General features: G+C 43.3%; 1 protein-coding gene and 1 non-coding gene across 14 annotated transcripts in view; both read left to right on the top strand.

Moving 5' to 3' along the window:
• Positions 1 to 23,895, top strand: part of NCKAP5 (NCK associated protein 5) — a 950,566-nt gene that overhangs the window by 129,321 nt on the left and 797,350 nt on the right. For 10 of the 13 annotated variants that reach the window (XM_034654439.1, XM_034654443.1, XM_034654438.1 and 7 more), the window contains exon 2: positions 3,871 to 4,000. The exons of 2 other annotated variants lie outside the window; for them this stretch is intronic. In XM_034654439.1, the coding sequence (XP_034510330.1) occupies positions 3,932 to 4,000 (69 nt within the window). In that variant the 5' untranslated portion in view covers positions 3,871 to 3,931. Of the gene's footprint in view, positions 1 to 3,870; positions 4,001 to 23,895 lie in introns of those variants that run through there. One more of the 13 variants, XM_034654451.1, reaches the window with a different exon arrangement.
• On the top strand, positions 11,051 to 11,157 carry LOC117801259. The gene has a single exon (XR_004623783.1). It is a non-coding gene; the product is annotated as a U6 spliceosomal RNA (small nuclear RNA).

Below are 23,895 nucleotides of genomic sequence, written 5' to 3'. Positions count from 1 at the left end.
CAAAGAAAACAGAGAGGCACCACAAGTATGTGTACAAAGGAAAAGGTCACATGAGAACACAGAAGGCGACCAGACGCAAGCTAAGGAAAGATATCTCACCAGAAACCAACACTGTCAACACCTTGATCTTGAACTTCCAGTTTCCAGAACTGTGAGAAAATCCATTTCTATTGTTTAAGCCACCGAGTCTGTGATATTCTGTTACGGCAGCATAAGCTGACTAATATACTAAGCAAATACATAAATGATGAATGTAAAGAGTCAGATGCTGAATTGCAAATTTTTATTAAAAATGTAACCTTACAAAAGATTGCCTCCTTATATTTGCTGGTCTGCACATTCTTCTTCTATAAGAAAAATGACTTGGGAATCAAATAAAATTGGAAGGTTGCTTTATGGCAGTGGTCTCTGAGGAGGGGAGTTTGTTGGATGATACAGATGGCCAGCCTAATACCAAAGTGTCTGGGATCTTACATACTCATGTTCCTTCTAGACTTGCAGTCCTTTCTGGGTATGCGTAAATGTGGGCACATCTCTTTCCTCGACAATGCTGGAGGTGGAGCCTGTCAGGCTTCCTGACTTGCCCATTGTGGACTCCTCCCCTTTTCATGTTGACACATCCTGATTGCCATTTTGTTTCTAGCATGGTCTTCCTTTGATCCTTTTGGATAACTTTATTTTGATCCTTTCCATGATTGTTTATGGTATAATTTGTGAATTTTCAAGTTCTTGGGATGGAGGTAGTGCATACATTTAGGGTGGTAACTGGCCAGGACATACGGCTGCAGCTGTACTACTAGTTGTCATTGACCCTGTCCTTCTGATTGGCTAATCCCTATACCTTATCAGTTGCTGAATGTTTTGAAGGTTAATCTCTGCCTACATAATTTGCACTACTGACCAGGTTAAACTGTTCAATCAGCCTTCCATATAGCAGACTAGGCTGTTTGAGAACTGTCAAAAGGATCCCTGTTTCCCAAAATGACAGTCTCATCAGCCTATTATGGAGCATAAAATCCAATCACTAGCATTGCTTATGAAAGAGCTTAATCACACTTACTGGAAGGGATGATCCATATATCTGATATTTAAAGCTTGCCTACTATGTGCCAGGTAGTGGGAAAACTCTTTAAATGGATCATCTGGTTAATCATCATAACAACCCCACTATGAAAAAGGTCTTAGCATTAATGCCATTTTATAGATGAATCAGTTGGAGCCTACAGAGATTAAATTGTTTAATGTTATCAGCTAGTAAGGAGTAATCAAACCTTAAGATAAAGTGTTATGCTCAGAACAAACAAGTTACCTTGTCCTACAAGACCCTTGTGTGATGTAATTGTTGCTTATAGCTTAGAACTTTCCTCACACGTTGTCTTCCCAGCTTCTTCATTCCTAAAAAACTGGTTCCCTATTCTGGGGGCACACAAACCTCTTTCCAGCTTTTCCCAGCAGAAAGACTGGTCCCTCCATCTGGAATGCTCTTTACTTGCATTTTTATACGACTGGCTTCTATTTTTACCATTCTGTCTAAAGTGTTCTCCCTGTCCAGATGCTTGACACTCCATAATACTGCCTCCTGAGGATTATTTCCTTCTGTAAGCAGATACCTCTCAGGGTTTGGAGTTGTTTGTTTGCTTATTTATTTCCTGTATCTTCCATGAAGTTCCATGAAAGCAGGAACCTAGTCTTTCTTATACATGGCTGTGTTATTAACACATAAGTACTGGGTCCTTCATACATTAGGTACTTAATAAATACATACCACATGCCAAAGGATTATCTATTGTGACCCACCAAATGCCAGGGCTCTTTGGAGTATGATTTAGGAGGGTGAGAAATATATAAATGAGAAAAGACAAGAAGAAAATGAGTAAGGGGGTTATGTTTTTGGTGGACCTCCTCTAGCTGGAGCCATCATTACAGAAAGTATTCTGAGCTACGAGTGAGTGCATATAGCGCATATATCTCACAATGAGATGAGGAGGGGGCAGCAAAGTGGATGGGAACAGCTGAAAATAGGAAAGGCAAGCCCTTAAAACAAATTTCACTGGACTAATAGTTTTGCTGATAGTAATAGCATGCAACTAACTTTATTCTGGAAAATGCTGCCAAGAGTTTGTTCTTAACTACTAGGCTCTACCAACCAGCAAATAATAAGAACTTCCTATATTTAAACTGTGCTGGGTGATGATGGTGGTTAATAAGTGAGTCCCTATGGAGTCCCATGAAACGTGGGAGAGAAAGAAGTCTTTGGCCGGTGGGGTGACCAGGAAGATCCCGTGAAGGAGATAGGACTTAACGCCAGGTACTAGAGAGGGGAGAATTAGACCCGATGGAGGTGAGGGGTGTGATCCAAAGTGTGGTCTCAGGAATGTGTCTCACATATTCACGGACTGTAAAAGGCAACTTGGCAGGAAGTAGACCTTGAACATGATGTTGAAAATTTTGGTTTTATATCCTGAATTCAGAATGGACTCCCAGGAGATTCTGAGTGGATGAGTAATGAATTGAAATTGGTGTTCCTAAAAGTGAGAGGTAGTGGATGGAGGACAGAGTCTACGGCTGGGAAGGGAGTCCATCGGTTTCCTACCACAGACCATCATTTGGGCATACCCTGTCTGGGGCACTGCTGTCCCAGCCCTCCTCCTGGTGGGGGAAACAAGGAGCAAGAGGCCATATGTTGGGGTCTGTGAGGTCAGGTTTTGTTACAAGCTCATTAGAGTTGGATCAATTGAGGGGGCTGTGGATAATACTTCTTTTCAATTTTATCAAAAGCTGACTGGTATACTATGCTATTAAGTTCAGCTTTTCTATGACAGCAGGACGATGGCTATGTGTTTTGTGTGGGTTATGAGCAATTTCTGTACCTCCAAGTGCGTCCTGAATCATCAAAGATGTATTAGATTACGTTAACTTAGTATTTAAGGTTAGCTGGTTTTTAAAGTAATCTGTGCATAATTATAACTTACACATAAGTTGAGTTTATTGCCTTTAAATCATTGTACGTCTATCATTTGGTCACCAATGTTATCTGTTTTTTGCAGGTTAGAAAGGTGAGTTTCAGAGAGGCTGAATGACGTGTCCAAGGTTACTTGGTGAATGGGTAGGAAAGCCTGGACTAAAACCGGTTTCTTTTACTTCAGGCCATTTATATCTTTGTGAAGACTGGAAGCAAGTGCTTAATACACATAATATATTCTTGCTAACCAGGGCACTTAGTCATTCTAGAGCTAGCAACCACAGTGGAGTACAGGGATTACTTATATCCGATACAGTAAAATGCAACGCGTGTTCAAATACTCCTTGACAATGACATGTCCTCCACCATTCATGAGGAATCTACCTGTCCTAGAGGGAATGTCTCTTATAATGTTCCCCACATCTGTTTAAATTAAATATTTTGCAAGGAAATATTGGCAGTAATGTTCAGGTTTCAGTTTCCTGTCCTCGGACCTTGGGCTCAGCCACTCTTGGTTATGGAGCCTGGTTTTGTCAGTTTGATCTCATGGAATTTGCAGACAGGATCTATGTGCACAGTAACAGAATGATTCTGGCTGATAGAGGGAGGGCGAGTGTGGAGCAAGCGTGGCATGAAACAGACTGTTTTTTTCCACAGTCTGCTGATTCAACCTGCAAACCCATTCCCCAACTCCATTAGCAAGACCTATAAAAACATAGGGGCCTCCGTAAAGACGACTCTGACATTTGCAACACGGAGAGGTCTTTTGAGTTGAGAGAGCCCAGTTCTGCATTTATGATTCAGGTCTGGGTATTTTGGCTGCAACACTTGTTTCTGGTTAGAAAGCTAAAAACAAGGGTCTAAACACTATTCACTTGGATGGTAAAACACATGCTCACTTTTTGCAGTGACCCTGGAAACAGAAGGGGAATTCTTATAAATCACAAAGGAAAATAAATAACTTCACCCATGGAGGGAAAGAGACAGCTTGAGAAAAGGGACTTTGGAAAAAGGCTGTCTCTAGACAGCAGTCTTGTGGTAAGTACTAAATATTCATTTACCACTATATGTTTTGGCTTAAAATGCATTATTCTTTGACTGTTATTTCCTGAACCTTGTGCTTTTGAACCTCTATTCCAGTTACCCCATTAGCCACATCCCCTGGGATTTGGTTTCATTTATTTTTTACAAAGTCAAAAGCCAGCAAATTATTGGAATGTTTGTATAGTGTCTTAATAGGCAAATGTCATAATCTGTCAACATTATATATAATTACATTAATTCCAGCTGAAGTAGACTTTAACCTATAGAAAAACACTACTGTAAAGCTGATGCCAAATGCCAAGCCTATATATAGTTGTTCCATCACCCATTTATCTTCATTTGGGGGATAAGTTGAGTGAGAATGTAATAGAGCTTCAAATATTGAAGAGTGAAGAGTCCCTGAGATCTTCTTAGGTACGTACCAGAGTTCAATTATTTATAAACTTTCTTTCTAAGAATGTGAATGCTGATGGGCGTCATTCTTAACAACCTGGTTGTGTTTGCTTTCGTATATGAGAATCTGGTTAGTCCAAGGAAAGAGACTAAGTCCCTGATTTCGGAAGGTTGGCTGCTCTCTGAGCTCAGACGTGTGCATCACCCCTTCTCTTCACTAATGCATGTGAACAGAGCAAGGAATCGAGTCATTCCTTTCTCTTTTGCTCATTTACTGAAATAGAGATTTCGCTCAGCTCCTTCTTTTGCATGTTGTGGAAGGATGTGCTTTATTCATTTGTGTGCTCCCAGCACTTGGCCTGGAGTCCGGGTCGGACTCCAATCAAATATTTGTTGACTGGATTTGTCAGTTGCACTTCTCCCACTCTGCTGCTATAGGTCTGGCTCCGCCAGTGTAAAGACTAGCTAGTTACCCCATAATTGCTGAGACTTAATGTCACAAACTGTTGCTGGATACGAGTTTCCGGAAATAGAGAAAAGAATTACATTAAACTTTTGTGTCTAGTTCCTCTCTTGTTTTTAGATTCAATTTCTGTGTCTGTGTGGGCTGTGTGCTGACCAGCCTACCTTTGGAGGCTAAGAACTCTTACAGCATTTTAGATTCTCCTCCCAAAGGATGTGCCCTCTTCTCATGTCTTAGGGCTTTCTGTCTTCCAGGGTGAATGTGATGCAAATAGCCTGTGTGTGTGTGTGTGTATTTATGTCTATTCCCTGGGGATAGTTTTGGGGGAAAACTTAGTATAAAAAGATAATTTCTCAGCCCCTCCTTTTCTAAAGAAAACACTTTTTACCTATTAACCTGCCAATAGGGTCTGTCATATATCGAAACAGAGGACAGAGATGCTCATATATTATAATATGAGCAGCACAGGAAAGGTTCTCCTATTAAAAAATTTTTTTATTATGAGAGAGAGCTCAAGTTGGGGGAAGGAGCAGAGGGAGAGGGATAAGCAGACTCTGAGCTAAGCACAGAGCCTGATGTGGGGCTTGATCCTACAACCCCAAGATCACAACCCAAGCCGAAATCAGGAGTCAGACACCTAACTGATTGAGCCACCCAGGCGCCCTGCAGGTGCAGGAAACGTTCTCTTAACCCAAAAATATCCTTGCTGATTAGTCCCTAAAATCCCAAATTCTGCCTTCCATGCCAGAGAATGTGTAAAGATGCTATCCATGCAAGCATGCTAAGCTATTGTCTTTTAATAATTCATAGTAGCACTCATTAATAAAAGGTCTTGGATCTTTCCCAAATGTTAAGCAGCTGAGCAAACTTTTGTGGAGGGAATTGGTAAACAATAGGATGAAGAGCAGGGAGTGCTGGGATGCAGGACTGGGTTGGGGCAGGGAGGGGAGAGGAGAGGCAGCAAATTACCCTGAGGGCATCGGGTACCTGAAAATCAGAGAAAGAGGAAACAGTCTTAATGAAACCGTTGTCCATACTGAAATTTTGCTCAGGGACAGGCTTGACTGTGAGCATAAATCAAAGCCTGTCATAGTAGCAGTGCTCGTTGAAAGTCCACAACCAAGCTTGGGTTCCCATTGGCGCATGGCTCTGCCCTGAGTCTTGCAGGGCCTGCAGATCCATTTTCTGACTTAACAGCATCAAAGAAGACTGTGAAAATAAAAACCTGTTGCTTGGCACCACCTGAGAAACTTAATCCTATTAAATCTCCCCAAATGATGCTTAAGGAGAGTTCTTACACTAGTGCAATATCTTCCTTGTTTCCTGGAGGTAGATTAAGTGTTCAGTCTGCATGTGCATGATTGGGAAAATCCTGAAAGACTATGCTGTCTTATGAGCAGGTGGCCTGGGGTATGGGAGGCCTTAAATGCCACTGCATGAGCTACAGTTTAGGCCACGTGACTATAAATATGACTTCTGTTTTAGCGTTATGTTCCTTCCTCATATAAGATGCCAAGGCAGTGACAGCAAGAGTACTCATTTTGAGCTGGTACTTTGAGAGTGAGACCCACTGAGAGTCCCTTGCGTGAATTCTCTTGAGACTGTCAGGGAGAGAGGTAGACAAGGGTGAGCTCAATGCTCACTGGCCTGTAGAGAACTTGAACCCAAGACATTGCCCTTCTCTTTGGCTCCCTGCTGAAACCACACAAATAACTAGGAGAGAAACACAAGATGATGATTCTGAATAAGGGTTACTGGAAAATACAAGGGGAAACACCTGGCATCGTATGCGGCCCTTCTTTTTCAAGGCGTGTTTACTTTATTCCACTTTATGTGTTTTTTTTGTTTTTTTTTTTTAATCATAGAGTGCTAGATTGGGACTGGGTTATCCAGCCTCCTCACTTTGCAAAAGAAAGTATTCCTCAGTGAGGTTCAGTGTTTTTCTCGAGTTCCCACAAGTAGCGTGCAACGCAGGTCTCCTACCCCTCACTTCACTGCCTTACATTTTACTGCATAAAATCCCGGTAAGAGAAGATGTCCCTTTGGAAAACTGAATAGAGGAAAGAGAAATATACTAAATCTAAAGTCTTGAAATTCCACCACAGTAATCATTATGACCCACATTTTTGAGAATTAGAAGGCCCAGAGGTAATTTCCACTTTCACATTTTGCGGGGAAAAAATTCATCATAATGTGCAGTAAGAACAAGGTACTATTAACTTCATTATACTTTTTATTTTACATAATCAAATCATGAAGTGTTGAATAGAAATTATAGCTCCCTTGCAACAGCTTTTACATTTGTAGGCTGGCGGGACCACAGAATAAAGAAACTCACGGCCTGGGTACTGAAAAAAACTCCCCATTGGGGGACGGTCACTCGTGGTCTTCAGTAACAATTTTGCCTTCAGGACAGGACACCGGGAGGGTTTGAGAGAGAGAGAGAGAGAGAGAGAGAGAGGGAGAGAGCGCGCACGTCCCAGTAGCATTGAAGTGTTCTTTGATGTTGATTTTTTTTACTTGATAAATCACCCTTTTTAAGAAGAAAGTGACAGGTAATGAAATGAAAAATATGTTTCAATGTGGGGGTAAGTACCCTGAGAGAAAGACAAGTGACTACAAGTTTGCCTTCCCCAGTAGGAGTGTGCCGAGGAGCCGCATGTCCGCGGCAAGTACAGTCTTCTCTCTGATAACAATAAAAATCACCCCAGAAATCGAGGCCTCTTCTTGACCCAAAGCTGTTCTGCCTACCCCAGGATGCTTTTTGATCAGAAAAAGTCAGCATTTCACACTGTGCTTTTTTATTTGCAAGGATCATTCCCTGGCTGCCTATATAGCTATTTGATACTTGTGGCCGTGATAACATTTAACTGATGAGAAGGCTGGGAAGTGAATTATCTTTTTTTTTTTTTTTTTTACCAGCTCACATTTCAATAGCAGAAATTCCCTTTTAATTTGAGGAAAAATTACTTTTGCTTTTAGACACAGATAGGAGTAAATTTCTTTTCATGAATGACAAATTCTTTCGTGGTACCCATTCCATTTTTCCCCTTCCAGAAGAAAGGCAAAACGTTGGCCACACTAGATCCTCAGCTCCTAAGCAGGGCAATTTTGATAAACTCACGAGAGCAGGAAAGGCCCCACACCAAGCCCCTCAATTCATCCTTCAGCCTCTCGATGGTTTGTATCCAAATTATTAGAGTGATTAGGCCTTCCACAGTCACACATGAAGCCAAACAATAAGCAGCACTAGAAAACCTACGTCACATTTAAGACATTGTAGTAGCTCTGGGATGTGTTGGACAGTCACCACTTTTCCGTGTAGATCCACTCCAGCATTCTCTGCCTGGCTGTGCACCCCCGGAAGATGTGCCACATGGACCGTATCAAAAGGATCTTGTTTTCTGGCATCTAGTTGGGTTTGGCCAATGAGGGGACCTAGCACGAGATCAGAGGTCAGGAAGAGAGGTCAAGGTGATGGCTTTCCTGTTCTCTCCTTGCCTGGTCCCAGACCACAGTGACTGGACCACTCTACCCAAGGTCACAGCTTTTGTTGGGCAACCCTCTCTCACAAAACCACAGGTCTCTCTGTGTTCTGGCACCTTCCCTCTCCCCATGTCCCTTCAGGCTTCTTAGTAGTAATGACACTTGGATGTCGCCAGCCCGTCTCCTGTTGGTCTGCTTTAGGTCTGCCCATACTTTATTGTCTGGTTCCTTTACCAAAATCTTCTCAGTTTAGATGATGTGCATGTGCCATCGTTTTCCTGCAGAGCCCCCTGACTGATACAAGATCATCGTTTATTGGTTGAAGCTGACCTGATCAGCAGGAAAAGTGATATAACACAGAGGAGGTAAATGGTGTGGCGTTGACTGTGAGAGGCGCCAAGTCATGGCGGGGGGAGGCTGTAAGGAGTACTGCGGGGGAGGAGCTGGAGTTAGCAGTTTGAGAGCTTGCTTCAGTAGCGCATGTATGACAGCTGAAGCGATGCGGAGAATTTGGTGGGTGAGCAGAGAAGAAAGGGGCAACCCCAAAATATTGTCCTATACCCTCTGCTAACAACTCATTTCATTGTGGAATTATTTTTTCCCTAGAGAAACTTCTTCCTTATAACAAATTGTGATGGTTTATTTTATGTGTCAACTTAACTAGGCTCTGGTAAAACATTACTTCTGGGTGTGTCTGCGAGATTAGCATTGGCATCAGTAGACCCAGTAGAGAAGTTCGCCCTCACCACTGTGGGAGGGCATCATCTGATTGACTGAAGACCTGAATGGGACAGAAATGTCGAGACAGAGCAAATCTGATCTCTGCATGAGCTGAGACATCTTCTTCTGTCCTCAGACACCAGTGCTCCTTTTTTTCAGGACTTAAGACTTGGAGTGGGACTTAGGCTTTTGGCTCCCATGGTTCTCAGGACTTCGGGTTTGGACTGGAGCTACAGCACTGGGTTTCCTGGGCTACCAGCTTGCAGACAGCACATCATGGGGCTTCTCAGCCTCTATAATCATGACTCCATCCCTTATAATAAATCTCTCTATATTTATCGTTGCATTTATAATTCTATTTACAGAGGACAGAACCCTGACAAATTCACAAACGTAAAACTGTACTGCTTTATCTTCAGTAATTTCACCCCAGGTTAGTGACTGGAAGGAATTCTAAAGCAGAGTTTCTAGCACACTCAGTGAAAAGCCAAATAATGAACCTTTTAGGCTTCCCAGGCCAGCTGAGCAGTCATAAGTACTCAGCTCTGCTGTGGGAACCTGAAGGCAGCCACAGACAATACATGAATAAATGGACATGGCTTATGTTCCAATAAAACTTTATTTACAGTGGCAGCAGGCTGGATTCTAGAGGATATCTGTACATGGTAGACAAATGGGAAACCTGAAGGTCTAGTTCACTTTTTCTGGGTGCTGACTTTCTGAATGGGGACTTGTGTTTACCCTCAGGATGAGCAATATGTTGAGGCAGGCAAGGGAGCAAGTTTAGGATGTCAAGCAAAGATGTGTGTACCCAAGAGCAAAGGTTCATATTTTAGAAAGCTCAGAACTCACTGAGTCTTTTTCTAAATGCAAAACAGGGGCATTGTTGGTATTGCTCAGTGCAGCCAATGGATTGTGAAAACTACCCCAAAAATCTGTATTTTTGTGGTGCTTCAGGCATACCCGTGCTTTCTTGACTCTCTTGGTGCTGTAATTGGGCTACCTCTCATTGTAGAAGTGCTGTGCAGAGCACAGGCCACTAGGTTGCTAGAGGTTTCTAGCTACTCAAATCCTAGCTAGCCTTGATCCCCTTCTACTAATGGAAGCATGTATGAAATATGGTTTACTCAGTGCCTCTGGCCAGGAGTCCTGACCTTTGTGCTCTGATACCAAGATAGTTTGAGATTTTTCAAGTGAGTGTCAAGTAGAGAAAGGTCAATGAATAAGAGGGAGGTTTGGATTCCCCAGTTGCTTCATGCCCTCAACAGGACTACTGTCTCAGCTGCCCCCTGGGTGTGCCGAGAAGGACAAAGACCATGCACTGGAGCCAGGTGTGGGAAACCCCATTTTGGGGAAAAAGCAACAGGTGGAGAACAGAAAGAGCTTTGGCCTGGGTTAGCTACCTTTCCAAAGTGTTGTGCCAAATCTTTGCGTCTCCTCGACAGAAGGCGATGTTGGAGCAAGAAAAGTGTCAGATGCTTAAATGCATATTTACCCAGTGAATCTGTCCAACAGCCTAGCTGAGCCCATCATGGCAGGTCAAGAACATGCTGGAGGAATGGAATGTCCTGCTCAGCTACCTCAGCAGCACAGACCCCTGGGGGCTCTGGGTAGATTTGGTGTGGATGGGCTGGGAGAAGACAGAGCGGCTTAGCCAGGTGGGTACAGCCACAAATACCTGGTTGCTAAGGGTCTTAAAGGGGCCCAGATGAGCAGGAAAACACCAGAACTGCCCACAAACAGTGCTGGGAGGGAGGATGGAGATATGAACAGAATTGTTGCTGAAATGGTCTGAATGGAAGGCGGGACAAAAGAACAGAAATAGAATACACCCAAGCAGCAGACATAGACTATGTCAGCAGTGGGGACTGGTAAATTCCAGTGGGGTGCCTGGCTAGCTCAGTTGGTGGAACACGTGACTCTTGGAGTTGTAAGTTTGAGCCCTGCACGGAAGGTAGAGATTACTTTTTAAAAAAATCTTGGTGCTTGCTTCAACAGCACATATTCTAAAAATTGGAATGATACAGAGAAGATTGCATGGTCCCTGCACAAGGATGGTGGTAAGGTCTACCATGAAAGCCACTTTAGCGGACGGCTCAACATGTGCAGGCAGCGGAGCCAACCATGAACCAAGATGGCTCCAGGGTGGACCAAGATGGCTCCCTTCCACTTGGTGAGAATAGCTGAAATTTACCAAGCCTTGTTGTGTGCCAGACACTCTGCTCAGTGCTTTAGATAGAAATTGTCATTCAGTACTCATGATACTCTTTAAGATAGGAACTTTAATTATTTCTATTTTATGAATAAAAAATTTGAAGCCTAACAAGGTAAGGAACTTCCTCAGAGCTATAGAACTTGTTGTACGGTAGACGTGGGGTTTCAACTCCCTTCCGGCTGCCCCCAGATCATGCTGTTACTCCACAGCTAGCAGCTCAGAAGCAGAAAACCTTGTTTGCCAGTGATTGGGATCTCCTTGCCTGGTGCTTTCCAACATTAAACAGCCCCAGCTTCAACAGGGCTGAGGTTTGCAGGTGTATCAGCACACCTGCCATCTCTGCGCCTGCCGATGACAGAGACCAGGCCTAATTTCAGTAAAACAATTGTCAAAGTGCTTGAGGTGGGGAGAGAGGGGGCCACAAGGAAAAAAGATTGCATGTGCTGGAACTTGGTCTAGGTCTGATTTCTGGTCTTGTGCTTTTTCTGATTAATCAGGACTTGGAGCCAAATTCTGTAGAGATTAAAGTTTATAACAGCATATCTATATAATACCTAATATATACCCTATATCTATAATTTTGTGTTTTTACCCACATGAGGACTCGTTGTGGTGTACACATGTACACAATGAGGATACTGACTGGAATGGGAGTAGAGTAGGGAGGAGTGGTGAATGACAGGGCATATCCAATGTCTAGCTGTTGCCCAGGATGCAACAGGATTTATAACTGGAGTGATGAGCCTATCTAATGGTTGCATATTCTTTTGGCTGAGCCACTGACTGATGGGGCTGGGTAGAGACCAACATCATTTCCTATGAGGACATCCCCCTACCAAATGCCTTTTGTTCGTTCCCCACTTGAAATTGATGCCTCCCCCTCTGGTACTGCACAAGGGAATGTCTGCCTTCATTATGGTGGTGGCTCATCCCAAATGCCTCCTCTTCCCTTCACCTGCCTTCTGTCCATCATTGAAAGTAAGGAAGTTTGCCACCATAACCATATATTCCAGAATTCTTATTAAAATGCCCTTTCCTGAGCTGCCATAATATTTACCTCTGGTCTTCATCACTGCATTTAACACTTTGTCTCATGACTGTCCACCTTAAATCAGGGTGTCTCACTCTATATGACATTTTGGACCCTGTGCTTCTTTGTTGTGGTGTTCGGGGTATTCTGGGCATTGCAGGATTTTCAGCAGCATCCCTGGCTTCTATCCACCAGATGCCAAGAGCACCCCTTGCCCAGCTGTGACAATGGAACTGTCTCCAGACATTGCCCAGTATCCCCTGGGAAGCAGCTCAGCCCTGACTGAGCTGAATTGTAAGCTCCAAGAGGGCACGAGCCATGTCATACTCACATTTGGGTCCCTAAAGTCTGATACATGGAAAACACTCTGTGCAATGAATGAATGAGTGAGTGAACTTACCAGTGAGTAGCCGTTCATGGGCTAAGTACCCATTAGCAGGAAGTACTGGGTATGGAGGAAGGGGGCACTACCTGGAGGAGGCCCTGAGCACTGGTTCAGAAGTTTGGGATGGCAACATTTTCTGTTTTACCAAGGATGATTCTAGCTTATGTATAAAGACTTGTGTTTGCATCAGAGATTCTTAACAAAATACCTGGACCCTCTTGAGTTCTGGAGTGCTTGATAGGGCAAATTTATGGAAAGGCTCCAGGGGTTTTGAATTCTCTAAAGTATATAGTATTAAATTTTATATGTATGTGCATATGTGCACATTTTTCTGGGGAGGGAGTCCATAGCTATAATCATATTCTCAAAGGTATCTGTGACCCAAGAATGGTTAGGTAGCTTCCTGTGCCATTAGTCTAGCAAGCTGGGCCCACAGGACCTGCACACAGATGGCTTACCTTACCCAGGTCCCAGAGCAAGAGCTCAGAAGTGCCTGGTTCTATCACCTGTACCCATCTGCTGCAGTGAATGTTGTCTGCCTGTCTCAGACATAGCTCTGCTCATACTTGGCATCTCAGAGATCACTTAATCAAAATAGGAGCTGGAAACATTTTGAAAATCCTTTGTAAATGCTATTATTGATAGATGGTGATACTGCATCTTAAGAAATAAGTACAAGTGAGCAGAGATGTTTGCTTGGCATGTTCTGTTTTCTTAGGGCTCAGGAATCTGCTTGTCATTCTCCTGGTGTCTCACCATCTTTCAACAATGGGAATCATCAGATCATACAAGTTTCCATGGCAACCGAGGTTTCTGTATCCTCCTCTGGCAGCCTCAGATTGTTCCTTTGGCAGATTCTCTAGTGCTTTGTCCACAACAAGAGGTAGAGCTTTCATCGATCTCCTTAGAAGCTGGTCCTCAAACCCTGGAGTCAGCTGGGTGTTCTCTCTTATAGGTGCCTGTTTTCCTCTCTAGCATTTCTAATTGATCGGAACAGGAATTGAGCACCTACTAAGTTCAAAGCACTGTGAAATACTAAGGGTGAAGATTTATGTGTTAAGAAATGCAAAGCATGATTTCCGTTTGGCAAAACCTTACAAAGTCTAGTCACATATACACAAATCATAGTAATACCAGGAGGTATACAGTGGTGCAAAGAACAAGAGTGATGGGATTTTGAAAGGAGGTTGCTCTTCCAGCTGTATTCATCAGGGTGGGCTTTCCCAAGAAGGAGAGCTTTCATACCTCCCTCAGTGAAATTGGTCCAGATTTAATCTGTGGTGTCCATGAGGTCCCTGAAACAGAAATTTATTGAGAAAAACTCCGTGTCTTAAAAGAATAGAGTAGGACTCCAAGGTGCCTAGATTATACTTGAGGAATTGCCGAGACCCTAAGAAAGCTCTGTTGTGATCCTGAATTATCCTCTTAATTTCCTCTAGTCCCTTCTTGCTGCTCCCTCATCCTCTTACCCCCTCCCCCCTTCCTGGTGCGGGCATAATGCATCGCAGAGCTAAATCATTTTGATTTCCTTTCTTCTCATTTATCAGTGTATGTTATACCAACTGTATATGTATTAGCTGTATTTCAGCAGCCTGTCTCACACTAATTTACCACCCTGTACTATAGTTCATTATTATCAATTAATATTTATTAAGTCTACACAGGGTTCATGGCTGGGAATTAGGCAGCATTTTCATTATTTCTGTTGCCTTGGCTCAGCTTAGCCAGTATTTATGATCTTTCTGCCAGTTTTCTGTTCATGTGACAGCCCTCATACTCATCCCCATTTCAATTAATATTTCAAGAGCAAATCCAGGAGCCATTGTATTAAAACGCTTCACTTAATAGCAGATGCACTTCCTCGATGCCATCCCTTTCATGGACTAATTTTGCAATTCTGTCCTAACATGGAATCCCATTTGTCTGGGCTGCTCTCTACAAGCCCAAACAGTGGTTCCTCCCAGTTCCTTTACATTCCAAGCAGTTCCAGATGTTTCCTCCCCATAAATTTCACTTTCTTAACTAGGCTTAATGGATCATAATTGTCCATTTCCGAAGATGCCTCTGGGGTTTGCTTGCCTTCTGTCTTTCAGCACCTTTCTGGTCCTTAGTCATAAGCAATTGTCTTCAGCTTGGTAGGTTTCCTAATATAATTAATTCATTGACTGCTCTCATGCACATAGATGTGTTGAGGGAAATAAAATCATTTGGTCTGATAAATTCTGGAGTCCATCCGTCAGAGCCAGCAGATAAGTAGGTTCAGGGACTGTTGGTCTTTCTGGGAGGAGGAGCTGCTGTCAGAGGCCTGCCATCCCTGGGGATGGTTTGGTCATGAAGGCTTCCAGTAATCTGATGTGAGTGGGTATGAGGCTTGAAGTCTTTGAAGTTATCACCCAGATGTGATTGGGATGTGGCTAGTACTGTCATTCCTACCTCCCTGTGTGGAGTTCTAGCTAGATGGCGGTGGTAGGTAGTTACTCAGAGATCTTGTGGGCCAAGTGTAGAGCTCTGTTTGTGGTAGGTCCCTGAGGCAGATTATCTGAACTACTTCCTGTTTGGTGAGGTCTAGCAAAGAGGAAGTGAAGGTAGGAGAGAGCCAGGTCTAATGTGGTTAGCATTTCTCATCCTCTTAGAAGGACCTGAGGAACTTTTCATAGTTTTGCCTACAAAGACTGCATCAACAATATTATTTCATTATTCACAGCATCAGTTGAAGTCCTAGGAGGAAACAGATGGCATGCTCAAGCCAGGTGATGGAGGACAGTTTAATAAAAGCCCTCTTACAAAGGCAGAGTGGGATGTAGGGAACTCAACAAGATAACAGGGCAAGGGGTTGGCGTGGCCATACAACTACATGGCCAGAAGGAGAGAGCCACTTGGTAGCAAGTGTCATCTTAGGTGGAGGGATGCAGCCAACCTGTGCTGGCCCAGCAGGAAGGGGACTGGGGCATGGAAAATCCCACCTCTCCTTCTCCTCTCCAAGGCCCTCTGGAACCTCCTATTTGCTGAACCCAGTTGGAAAACAGAGGGAAAGGGGCCTATAGAGCACCCTGGGGCCCAGAGCAGGGTAGAGAGGGATGGAGAGTGGTGTGTAGGGGCCAAAAGAATGCATCCAACATGTTTATCCTATTATAATCTGCAGCACACCTAGTTTGGAATGAGAAGAAAATGCTATCCTAAGCCAGGTTAGGTTACTATGTCTCTATTATTAGAAACAGCTTCCTATGAGTTGTTTTCTAGCCCACTCCCTTGGACTCACCAACTTGGTTTTAACTGGAACAGTATGATGTGACACCTTCATAATACAAGTTCCACATGGCCAGTGACACAGTCTTCTCTCCAGGGTCCTGAGAAAAATGCCTATTGCAGGGCTACCTACATGTTGTACGGTGGCTGGGGTACAAAGAGTATAATACAGCAGATTGATCATTGCGTTAGAACTCTAAGTCTGCAGATTTGAAACTGAGGGGAGACCTCAGTGGATGTGTGGCCTTCAGCAAGTTTCTTGAACTCTCTGAATCTCTGTGTCCTCAGTAGAGAGGTTTCCATGAGTGTAAAAGGAAAAGAAAGTTGTCTCAGAAACTGTAAGACTCTACACAAATGGAAAGTATTGTGTTATAGTTACAATGGTGTTCCTCGCTGCTAAACTTCAGCCTCTCAAAAATATAAGCTGCAGCGGCAGCTTCAGAGGGAAACACATATGAGAGCCCACTGTGTACAGAACATTCATTTTATTTTGTTTTATTTTATTTTATTTTATTTTATTTTTTATTTTACTCTACTTTGCTTTATTTCATTTTTGTAGAGAGAGAGCGTGAGCAGAGAGGGACAGAGGGAGAGAATCTTAAGCAGGCTTCATGCCCAGCACAGAGTATGATGTGGGGCTCGAGGCCATGACCCTGACATCATGACCTGAGCCAAAATCAAGAATCGGACACCTAACTGACTGAGCCACCCAGGCGCCCCCAGAGCACTCATTTTAAAGAGTGCGGAGGAAAGAGAGGGCATGTAATGTAGTAGAAAGGACATGGGTTGTAAGGAGAATCAAGGGAAGGGATTCAAACGGAGCACACAGCCTAGTGCTTGTCAGGCCACGTCCTCCTCCAGGCTGCAAATACGTGGAGCCGGCTGACTTGGCGAGTCCAGATGGCAGTTTTCTTTGTCTGCAGATGGAAGGAGATGTTCAGAAAAGACTTTTTCTCCATGTTGGTTTGTGTATATTCGTACAGGGTGTTTAAAAACCGATGGCATATCCATGATGTTGTCAGCCAGAAATGGGCACCAGGTGTTAACTACAGGTTGTATCTAAGCGGACCTTGGATTCCTTTCTTCTGAGGCCAACTGCCTCAGCCACCCCCTGTTAATGAGCTGTACTCCAGACCTTCTTATATGGAGCGTTATATTTTTCTGGAACTTTTGGCCTCCTGCTCTTACCCTTGAAGTTCAGCCAGTGTCTATTTATAACAGGCAGTTTTATTCCAAAGGCTTCCAGGAGCGCCCGTAGCCTTCTAAACAAGTGTACAATGACTCCCTGTGCACAGGGTCCTGCTGGGTCCTCAGTCCCGGGCCCTGTGCCACTGATAGAATCAGGCTGGAGACTGGGCTGCAGAGCCCTCTTTTGTCTGTCTTCTGCCTTCAATTGCTTTGAGCTGTGCCAACTCGGAGCAGTGGGAGTCTTGATTTGGGGAAGGGGCTGGAGATCATTTCCCATGTGACTCTCTCTCTTTACTTCGATGGGGGAAGACAGGCTCGGAGCGTTCGAAGAGGGAAAGATTTTCCACTACATAAAGAGAACGAAAGAGGAAACAGGGTCCCAGTGGCCTCTTGCCAGGCCCCAGGAATGCGCCAACCCTGGGAATTGGCCCCTGGCCAGCCTCCTCAGAGGCTGCTGACTTGGGAAAACTGGCTCTCTGGCCGCTGCCAAGAATGCAGACAATGGTCTTTTGGTTATTTCACTTTTGAAAGTTAGGCTTTTGTTTTATTATCACCAAAGGTAACATTTATTGGGCACCTATGTATGCATGCCAAAAGATAAAATGCATGATTGGAAGTCAGTGTAACTTAAACTGAGCAGAAACACCAGGGTCCTCATATAATATTTACAGCCTGCTTCTAATTAGGGCCTAATCCTCTGCTCGGACATGTTGGTACCTTAGATGTGAGTGCTGAATGGTACTGAAATTCTAGAATTAAAATTAGTTTTTAAGTGCTAAAGTGAGCTGTGTTTATGTCAATTGAAAGGGTTGACATAAAGCTTATTCGATTGTCATTTCACTGGAGAAGGACTTTGAGAAAATGAAGCCCAGAACCGGTGTGTTCTGAGGCGGGAAAGACACCAAGATCCAGTCATTGGCTCAGGATGCTGAGTCCCGGGATGGAAAGAGGAGGGACCTACCACACCTTCCCCTTGGTGTGTGATCACGTTGCCTAAAATGATGATGACGATGTTTGTGAACAATCAGATGACCTTCAATTATTCACATGGTTTTTCATTCCTGTCTGAATCAGTGCTATTGATTGATAATAATAACAGCAGCTAACATTATATTTTTTTTATATCCTGGGTGCTGGACTTAATATTCTATTTGTATCAGCTCAATGAATTTTCACAACAACTCTATAGAGAGATACTATTGATACCCTTATACAGATGAAGAAACTGAGGCTTAGAAATGAAATAACTTGTCCGAGATCACATGACTAGTAAACACCGAGGTCTGACCACAAAGCTCGTAGGGCTGATAACTGCCATCTACGTGTACTTTGAACACCTTTCAGAGTTGAGAGGAGGATGCGTCTCTGTGCTGGGATCAGTGACCTTTGTGGCTTCCACTTCCTGTGCTGTTGGGGTTGGCTGCTTTCCAGACGCCGTGTCAGTGCCATAGCTCTGACAGCCATTTTTACAGTGGCTCTTCTCAAAGTAGTTTCTCTGGAGCTTTTTACTCAAGTAACAGTCTGGCCTCACTCGTGTGTAGACACCTTCCCTTGTGCTGTGATGAGAGGTCCTACCAGAATTCTGAGCAGTGGAAGTGTGGGGAAAGCCTCTCTGAAGAAGCACCTAGGAGAAGTGCAGGCCCAGAGGCCCTCACAGCTTGTTTTAAGAAAGTTCTATTTATGTGAATCCAGATTTATACAAAAGATGCATTTTTCCAGAGAGATTCCTCATACAACAAAGGACTCACCAGAAGATTTTTTTAAAATAGACTTTAATGCCTTATAAATCGAATTGAATTTTCGAAATTCAATTTGCAGTGATAGTTTCCCATGGAGCTAAATGTCCAACATCAGACCTTTTTTTCCCTGTGATGGAAAACAGATCACAGATGATATTTTGGGGTAAAGCATTTTCCCCAGGAGTCCTGAAGGGCCTGGAGAGTGTGTCATCATGCATGGAAGGAGTTTTCACTCAGGGGACAAAGAGGAAACTCACCACCAGGACTCCCAGGCTTCGACTCCTCCCTGGTGGTGTCTTTCTTCCTCCTGAACTCTTAACAGTTCGGTGGGGATGATGGACAGTGTGGTGTAGAGTAAAGAATGGCTGGTATCTTGCAGTTAATCCAGTGAATCAGGTATCTTCAGACCTTCCTGTACTTCTCTAAAGGACCTCTGCGGGTCTACAAAATTTCTTCCCTCATTGCAAATTATATCCATTAAATGTTTACTTGTACACATACCATGCGGCCCAATCTTCTGAAGAGAGGAAAGAGAAAGAAGAAAGAGGGAAAATTAACTTAGATGTAGATTATTGGCCATTGGTGACGTGCTGGGCACTGCACAGATCAATCATACCTATTTCGATGAATTATTTTATTCAAATATTTATTGTGCTTGGTTCTTCATGGAATTCTGTGGTGAACAAGACAACTGTCATTCTTCTCTCATGGAACTAATATTCAAATAATTCTCCCAGCAACTTGTTTTTTTTTTTTTATTTTTATTTTTTTTTAAAGATTTTATTTTATTTTTTCAACAGAGATAGAGACAGCCAGCGAGAGAGAGAACACAAGTAGGGGGAGTGGGAGAGGAAGAAGCAGGCTCATAGCAGAAGAGCCTGATGTGGGGCTCGATCCCACAACGCTGGGATCACGCCCTGAGCCGAAGGCAGACGCTTAACCGCTGTGCCACCCAGGTGCCCCCTCCCAGCAACTTGTGATGCATGTATTATAAGTCCCATTTTAGAGATGTGGAACCTGAGGCTCTAAAGGTTAAATTCCCCATCCCAAATCACATAAGTTAGCATGAGTTGGCACCTTCAGTTTCTGAACCAGAACCATGTCTGACCAAAGGCCAGTTCCTTGATTATTCTATTCTCCGCACTATTTGTAACACTCAAGGATCAAATCTGTATTGCTTGGTTAATGGAATACTGTCTGGAAATAACAGCGACAAAATATTGTTTTTAAATGAGTTAACTAAGAGGAGTCGTAGCCTAAGAGGAGCAGGAAGAGAGTTTATCCTTTTTCCTGTGTGGTTACTGGATTTCAGGGGAAAATTGGAAAAGCAAATACAGTGGTTATTAGTAAAGGCACAGCCATTCAAGCCGCATATTTGTTTTTCAAAGTCCTCTGCTCAGAGAGGATCTAACTGAAGACGACTGCCCCTGTCAGTAAGCATGTTGCTGGAGGGCTCCTTTAGAAAAGAAAATGAAAACAGCTAACAGGACACGCATCTCTTAGCATCAGAAAATAGGACCCTGCTCTGCCACTGACTAGCGGTGTGCCCTCCTCAAACCCTTTACATTTTCCTGAGCTTCTGTTTCCTTCTGCACTTATAAAGGATCAAGTGTTACAAGAGCAGCAACAACAAAAAATTTGAGAAAGTGAACACTTAAACCCCAGGAGCGAGGAGAAATGTGATAAAGCAAGAACGAGGAAATGGGGGGGGAGCGGGGCAGGGGTTGACTTGTCCACAGTTCTACCCCAGTGCCCAGCAGAGGGGAGCGTTGAGAGAGAGGGTCCATGACTTGCTGGGTGAAAGAGAAAATGAATGATAACAGTCACACTAATAAAGAGAAAGCAAAGTGTCCTTGCTGGCGGCACTGGCTTTGTTCCTTTTATGTGTCCCTAGAGCCACTGAGTAAAGCTTTATCCTGGTGAGTATGGTGAGTAATCCACACACACTCGTTGTTAAATAACCAAAGATGGCACGCCCCTGAGAGCTAGAGGTGCTCAGCCAGCCCTCAGCCACCCAGGAAGCAGGCTCGCTCATCTGGATGTGATGGAAGACCATTCCCGAAGCCTGCCATGGTGCAGAGCATAGAAAAGGGACCACCTCCGTCCAAGGCCCCGCCTTCCACCTCTGCAGGGAGCTTCCTCATTTCCCAGACACACCTGGAAGCTCACCATCCACTCTTTCACCTATCAAATTTTCATTGAGCACCGTATGTCCAAGGCACTGTGCTCCTATTAACATCTTTAAGAAATATAGCTATCTAAAAATTCAGTATTTTTGTCTCTGAATTTCTGCAATGCTTCCTTCAGAGCTCTGGTGGTGAGAGCCCTCATGGGGAGCCGCCCAGATGGAAGTCACAGAACCTTAAAGTGAGAGCTGGAGGAGTTGGGTTCTGGAGGCTTCCCTGCTTTGGCCCTGTGCGAATATCAAGTGTATAATCTCCATATGTGAGATAAGGAGGAATGAGGATAGGGAACTGAGTCCATCTTGAGACTGGAGTAACTAACTCTCTGCAGTCAATCAAGGACTCGTTGGCCAAAGAAAAAAGAGAGACTAGAAAAATCATCAAACAAAACACAGACACACACACACACACACACCTTCTTTCCAATAAGTGGATCCAATTTCTCTTTTGCTCTCTCAGCGTCAGAAAGCAGCTGGCATTGATGGGATGTTCCAGAATGAAATGGACCAGTGGCCCATAATATCCGTATGGTTGAGGCTTAGCAAAAGACACTGAAATGGTAGATCATAACGTAAGCATTGCATTTTCTGCTCATTTTCCAAACTAGATAAATCTAGCACATTTGGGAAAAGGTACCCACGAACCAGATGAAGCTTTGTGCAAACAGACCGGCAGAGCCATCATGGAGTTGTGAGATGTGAGGGAAACCCAAGGCCAGACACCAAAGCAGTGGCCATTCAGTTGTGACAAGTACATGAAGTGAACAAAAATGTAGGGAAACTTGACGTTCCCATGAAGCAAAGACTGCTTGTCAAATAGTGAATGTTAATGCCACTTCCTTACTGCATTTTGTGGTTTGTGTTCTTGTCACATGGCTCAGATATTCCCAGGGGACTGGAAAATTATAAGGTGCAACATGGTGGTATTTCTTGAAACTAATTATCTGAGAGAATTCATGGAAAATTGAATGGACTAAGGTTTCACACTTGAATAAGACTCACCATCATCCATGGCAATGTATAAATTGATCCATTAGAAAAGTTAATAACTTAGCTGCTGTTAATAGTAGCTAGTTAGATCTGAATATCAGGAGTAATCAAATCCATATTTCTGTGTTCATATTCTTTGTATACATACCTAATAAACAGACTAAATAAATGAATAAACACAACTTTAATTCTGAGTATGTAACTAAAATGTTTGAGCTTTACGTTCATGTTCAATGAATGAAAAAATATTTCATTAGTAAAGTTAAATTATATTTGCTGGAATCTCAGTTAAAAACCTGTGTGTTGGGGTGCCTGGGTGGCTCAGTCATTAAGCATCTGCCTTCAGCTCAGGTCATGATCGCAGGGTCCTGGGATCGAGCCCCACATCAGGCTCCTTGCTCCACTGGGAGTCTGCTTCTCCCTCCCCCACTCTCCCTGCTTGTGTTTCCTCTCTTGCTGTGTCTCTCTCTGTCAAATAAATAAAATCTTAAAAACAAAACAAACAAACAAAAAAAACTGTCTGTGGAATCTGAATTCTAGTACTTCTTTTCAGGTGAAAACTTCTAAGGAAATAATTTTTATATCTTAGTCACTAAATTCTTTAGATTGAATCAACAAGAGTTAATCAAGGACTCCCATAATTACACTTAGGTAGGTAGATTCATTGTATTGGTTTTTGAGTCTGGCCAACTCACTTTAATCTCAGGCTTCCATAGGAAAAGATATTTGTAATCCTCATTGCCATGTTCCTAGCATATAGTGCAATGTCGAGCACATAGTAGGGCTCAGTAAATGCCTAAGGAGTGAATTGCCGAGTGGCTGTGGGCTTCACAGTCTGGTCCCAGCTTTGTCACTAACTGGCTGAGATACTCTGAACAATTCTCCTTTCCCTTCTGAGCTTCAGCTTCGCCTGTTTGTGATCACAGGTTGGGGCCTCAGTGACCTGTCAAATTCCCTGGAGCTTCATGACTCCATGATATCAAGTATCTAGTGCAGGGTGGGAGATACCAAAGAAGGGAAAAAGAAAATTCCAGCTATCAATCTGTTCCCAGAAAAAGATGGGTTTCAGTGACTGAGCAAGCATAACGGGCTTCTCCTCTGTGTTGCATTTAAATAAGTGATAAAGGTGGAAATTTCTCATGATGGAATCGTAAGCATCAGTGAGCAGGGAAGAGAGAGATCTTATAGGGAAAGAAATTTATGTCACAAATATGTCATTCTCATAAGAAGCCTACTTGTAAAGATTCAATTCTGAGGGAAATTTAATATTGGATAATTTATATTACCTAAGAATGACTTATTTGCTTAAATTCCTTTCAAACGTTTCAAGATAGACCTTTTGTAAGTCAATTTGTAATCCTACTTTAATGTTTGGTCTTCCCACTTTGCCCAAAGCCCTCCTGTCAGCTTCTCTTTTTCTATTTTTTTTTTTAATTTGAGTATGGTTGAAATACAATGTTACATTAGTTTCAGGCAACAACACGGTGATTTGAGAAGTCTATCTGTTATGCTGTGCTCACTGCAAGTGTAGCTCCCATCTGCCAGCCTACAGCACTATTACAAACCATTGACTACATTCCCTAGGCTGTACCTTTTATCCCCGTGACTTATTCATTCCATAACTGGAAGTTTGTACCTCTCCTTCCCCTTCACCCATTTGCTCCTCTTCCTACCCCCATCCCCTCTGGCAGCCATCAGCTTGTTCTCTGTATTTGTGGATCCATTTCTGCTTTTTGTTTATTCTTTTTTAGATTCCACACACAGGTGAAATTGTACGGTATTTGTCTTTGTGTGTCTGACTTCATTCAACATAACACCCTCTAGGTCCATCCATGTTGTCACAAATGGCAAG

This window comes from Ailuropoda melanoleuca, chromosome 2 (genome assembly GCF_002007445.2).
Source record: "Ailuropoda melanoleuca isolate Jingjing chromosome 2, ASM200744v2, whole genome shotgun sequence".
In the NCBI taxonomy this organism is placed as follows: domain Eukaryota; kingdom Metazoa; phylum Chordata; class Mammalia; order Carnivora; family Ursidae; genus Ailuropoda; species Ailuropoda melanoleuca.
This window is presented reverse-complemented; position numbering and strand designations above follow the sequence as displayed.